Below are 5000 nucleotides of genomic sequence, written 5' to 3'. Positions count from 1 at the left end.
GTTTTGAAATTATGCTGCGTTTTATGCATTTACCCACTGTCATATTCATGTCATTTTCACTGTGTGCTGTATGTAAAGTGAGTGTTACCTTGGCTTTATTTGAAAAAATATGATTCCCAATGCACACAAACTTCCCAGAATACTGAGTGCTGTTGGTTAGTTTACTTCCTTTTTAATTATATTTTTATTAAATATTTATTTGTGAAAAATACTTTATCTAAAGTAGCCTATAAGTATGTTTATTTTACAAATTTATTTTTTAATCCATTTTTAAATGATTTCAAATTTCTTAAATATTAATTAAAATAAATACAATTATATCGGCCACCCTGCTTTCCAAGATATCGGCATCGGCTGTCAAAAAAACAATATCGGTCGACCACTACATAATACTCATGCAAGCATTGGCATATAAAGACATTTCCTTAAAACCAATTACTAATTCACATTTAGACTGAAAATCCCTTTCTGAACTCTTTCTCTCGGTACTGAAATCCGGGTTCCTTCAGCACACTAACTACTATGATTTAAGCCTCACTTCTTCTCGTATACTACTTAGGACAGATAGTATGTGATTTGGGATGCAGCCTCGTACCTGGGGTTGTTTTTTAGTGTGTTCACCAGGAACTCGTGCACATCAATCCCTGTGGAGTCAGTGTATTCCTGACTGGAGTCTGGAAGAGAGCGGAAAACGGAGTCAGAATCAGATGTGAACGTCTCTGTGAATTCATGAAGCAATTTACTTTTAACTTTTTATAGTGTTACAATATTTTGTTGCACTTTTTCAGCGCCGCTTGTTCCGGAAGTATTGTTCCCGTTCATTTTCCCCATAGGAATTCATAAAATGTCTTCATTAACTCTTTCACCGCCAAAGACGAGTTTTTACGGCTTTCCTTGTTTCACTGTTATACACTCGGGGGCGCTATTACGCAACTTCTGAACGAGTACAAAACCTCCCGAACGAAAACACAGGTGAACAGGATGGAGAAACTAGCAATATCTTATGTAAACAGATGCATATGAATAATAACAGCAATAGACAGCATATAAATGAAAACTGTAAAAAATGTTGATTTAGGACGTGGTATATGTCTGTGCAAGCTTTGGAGGTGAAGTGATTTACTGGATTTATGCTTTGATAATCGTACTGTATATTATCCAGATGTAGTTTTTGATAAAAATTAGATTTTCTCACCTTTTTGCTCAAAATTATGAATTTTTATGAAACCTACCTATATTCAAGAGTTGATAATAAAAGTAGAGGTTATTTTGGTGTATTGCATATTCAAATATTCATACAGCAAAATATACTGGAGGCCATCAAATTTTAGTGAAAATCATCAAAAAGGCTAGGCAGCGGCTGGCAACTTTAACAAAAAAATGCTGGCGGGGAAAGAGTTAAAGATATAAACCATGAACCAAACCAACCAACGAGCGAAAGAACTACAATCCCATGAAGCATTGCAAACGACTCAATCGAATTAAAAACGACTGAGAAATCTAAAACGACTCATTTTAAGTTATTGGTTGTATCTATAGAAGCAATATATTTAAGATTATTGCGAAATACGCACTTCTATACAAATATTTCAGTATTTTGAGAGCATTTTTGCGGTGCTCTTTTGCACACCCTACTCGCAGCGATTCACTGATTGGTGGAATTTTCTGCACAGCATCATGGGTAATGTAGTTTTTCACCACGAATTCTGCGTATTGTGTGATTACTTTAAATATACGCTGAATTAACGTGAACGAATGGGTTCAACGAAAGCATATACAATCGATTAGCTCAAAACATCTCGGTCTTTAAAGGTTTATCAATTATTGTTAATAATCAATTTCCCTATGGAGAAAATGAATGGAGTTTTTACTTCCACAACCGAATGTTGAGCTCTTTTGCACTGCATCAACAGTTTCAAAACCATAAGAAAGGAACTTGAGCGTCTTACCGCGCGAGAGCATCTTGCGTGGCGTTTTATCCTTCTTCTCCCTCTCCTCATTCTCGTACTCGTCTTTCGAGGATTTCTCCTCCTCTTTATCGGACGGACAGCTGATGTGAAGCTGAATGATGTCCTTCAAGGGCGGAGCCAGATTAAAAAACATGAATATTAATGACCGTATCCTAACAGTGGCTTCGATTGCCGTTTGCAGCGGTTACAGAATCAATTCTAGTGCGATTAGAAGTATTTTACTTGCCAAAACACATTTTGCACAGCCTACACTTCAAGCTTTCTAAATCATGAAGGTCTCTGAGTTTTGGTGAATAATCCACTATTCTTTACTGATAAAGCCACCAGCGTTTACCTGTGATTCTGGAGGACCGTCGGTCAAAAACGGTCCTGAAGATTCCTCACAAACTGCAAGACTCCTCACCAGCTTCAGCTTCGCATTCGACTGAGACAGAGAGCAGAAATGCAGGACCAAGAAAGTTCACAGATATCAACAACAACACAATCAAGATGCATTACGAGGAATAAACGAGGTGAAGTTATATTTCAGGCATATGGAACAGAAAAACAGCTGCTAGTTTTGAATACTGTCAATATGAAATCAATTCACTGCAATTTCAGTTCTTATTGAAACTTCTGCATTCGTAACCTTCCATTAAAAACGTAATAACTCTGCAGCATCTTTTCTGCTGATGCAAACGAGACTGTGACAGCGAGGAATCCTATGCTGTATTTATGTGACTAGTACAAAGGGTAATTACTAGTGGGACGCGCTCTGACAGCAAGCCTGTCAATTAAAGAATCACGATGAGAAAGTGAAATCTGAAATTGCACGATGCATTTATTTTATTCCAAAAGCACGTAAAAATACATCATCCTGAAAGCATCATTTCAGATACCCTAAATAGGAAATGGCCAGTTTTCAATCAGATTCTAGATTTTTAACAGAGAGTCCTGCATTATTTCCTGCTGAATAGTTCACTAATGTTACATTATAGACATTAATGCTTCGGAAATGTTTAATTTTGTTTGTAAGGGACGGTTAAATGTGATCTGAGCGTGTGTGTGTGTGCGTGTGTGTGCTTGTGCGTGCGTGTGTATGTGTGCATATGTGTGTGTGAATGTGTGCGTGTGTGAGTGTGAATGTGTGTGTGTGTATATGTGCGTGTGAGTGTGTGCGTGTGTGAGTGCGTGCGTGTGTATGTGTGCATATGTGCGTGTGAGTGTGTGTGAATGTGTGCGTGTGAGTGTGTGTGCATATGTGCGTGAGTGTGTGTGAATGTGTGCGTGTGTGAGTGCGTGCGTGTGTATGTGTGCGTATGTGTGCATATGTGCGTGTGAGTGTGTGCGTGTGTGAGTGAGTGTGAATGTGTGCGTGTGTGAGTGTGAATGTGTGTGCGTGTGTATGTGTGTGTATGTGTGCACGAAAGAGAGTGTGTATGTGTGTGTGTGTGAGAGAGAGAGAGAGAGAGAGAGAGAGAGTGTGTGCATGCGTGCGTGCATGTGTGTGTGCATGTGTGTGCGCGTTTGTAGAACATCTGGTAAGGACAATCATCACACTTGGCAGGTTTGCCAACTAGTGCAAAGGCAACAGAACTGAGCGAGAGGTCGACAGGAAGAGAGTCTCGCTTTTGTCTCCGCATTCATTTAAAGGACTGGTCTGGTTTCATATGCATCTAGAAATGTATCCTAAATACACCTTCCAATATTTGAATTATGTTAACAAACCATAAATGAAACGCTACACATGGAAAATTTAACATACAGCTTCAAAATGCTTTTTTTTTGAGACTTTGAAGACTTCGAGACTTGTCATGAACCCTTTAACCGAAGTCCTCTAATTAATGCATTGAGCACCTGTTTTATTTAATAAATTTTTTAATATCCGTGTTATTTATTTATTTATTTTAATTGCATACAATTGAGATGTTAATTATGATTTTTGCATTGAAAGTATTATGCTTTGGATAAAATTGCCTGCTAAATGCACAAATGTAAATTAAATGTGACCAGGACATGTTTTCAAGAGATTCACTCAAAACAAACTGATTGCACACAAGAAGAAATAACTAAATATACTGTAGAAACATATATTGTACAGCTGCTTTGCAATGATTTGTGTCGTGAAAAGCGCTATACAAATAAACTTGAATTGAATTGAAAGAAAGAGAAAGTCTCAGAATGAGCGCGAGAGAAAGACAGTGAAGGACTTCTTGTGATGCTGCGCTGTGGTTTTATAGAGAGAGTGTGAGTGTGTGCGTGTGTGAGAGAGAGTGTGTGTGCGTGTGTGTGCGAGAGTGTGTGTGTGTGCGTGTGTGTGAGAGAGAGTGTGTGCGAGAGAGTGAGTGTGTGTGTGAGAGAGAGTGTGTGTGTGCGTGTGTGTGCGTGTGTGTGTGAGAGTGTGTGTGTGTGAGAGTGTGAGTGTGTGAGAGAGAGTGTGTGTGTGTGCGTGTGTGTGAGTGTGTGCGTGTGTGCGAGAGAGTGTGAGTGTGTGCGTGTGTGTGCGAGAGAGTGAGTGTGTGTGCGAGAGAGTGTGTGTGTGAGAGTGAGTGTGTGTGTGAGAGTGTGTGTGTGTGTGTGTGGGTGTGAGTGTGTGAGTGAGAGAGAGAGAGTGTGAGAGTGAGAGTGTGTGAGTGAGTGAGTGTTACCTGGACAGGCGTAGCAGCAGCCGTCTCTGCTCCTGACAGGCGTGTGACACAGAACCGGAGGACACGCTTCAGAATCACACAACACTCTTGAGTGTGTGTGCGAGAGAGTGAGTGTGTGCGCGAGAGAGTGAGTGTGTGTGCGAGAGTGTGTGTGTGAGAGTGTGAGTGTGCGTGTGTGAGAGAGAGTGTGAGTGCGTGTGTGAGAGAGTGTGAGTGCGTGTGTGAGAGAGAGTGTGAGTGTGCGAGTGTGTGAGAGAGAGTGTGTGTGCGTGTGAGTGTGTGCGTGTGTGTGCGAGAGTGTGAGTGTGTGCGTGTGTGTGCGAGAGAGTGAGTGTGTGTGCGAGAGAGTGAGTGTGTGTGCGAGAGAGTGTGTGTGTGTGAGAGAGAGTGTGAGTGCGTGTGA

The 5000-nt window shown here is 40.6% G+C and overlaps 1 protein-coding gene across 1 annotated transcript in view; it reads right to left on the bottom strand.

Moving 5' to 3' along the window:
• The window catches only part of LOC107556722 (R3H domain-containing protein 2), a 33490-nt gene that overhangs the window by 24918 nt on the left and 3572 nt on the right, over nucleotides 1-5000 (bottom strand). Inside the window, exons 4-6 of the mRNA XM_016239910.1 lie at nucleotides 2305-2394; nucleotides 1950-2073; nucleotides 596-674 (exon numbers count right to left, since the gene is read on the bottom strand). Coding sequence (XP_016095396.1) covers nucleotides 596-674; nucleotides 1950-2073; nucleotides 2305-2394 — 293 coding nt within the window. The remainder of the gene's footprint in view (nucleotides 1-595; nucleotides 675-1949; nucleotides 2074-2304; nucleotides 2395-5000) is intronic.

This window comes from Sinocyclocheilus grahami, unplaced genomic scaffold (genome assembly GCF_001515645.1).
Source record: "Sinocyclocheilus grahami isolate Dianchi unplaced genomic scaffold, SAMN03320097.WGS_v1.1 scaffold577.1, whole genome shotgun sequence".
Taxonomy (NCBI): domain Eukaryota; kingdom Metazoa; phylum Chordata; class Actinopteri; order Cypriniformes; family Cyprinidae; genus Sinocyclocheilus; species Sinocyclocheilus grahami.
The sequence above is the reverse complement of the archived record's forward strand: the minus strand, read 5'-3'. Positions and strand labels throughout refer to the sequence as shown.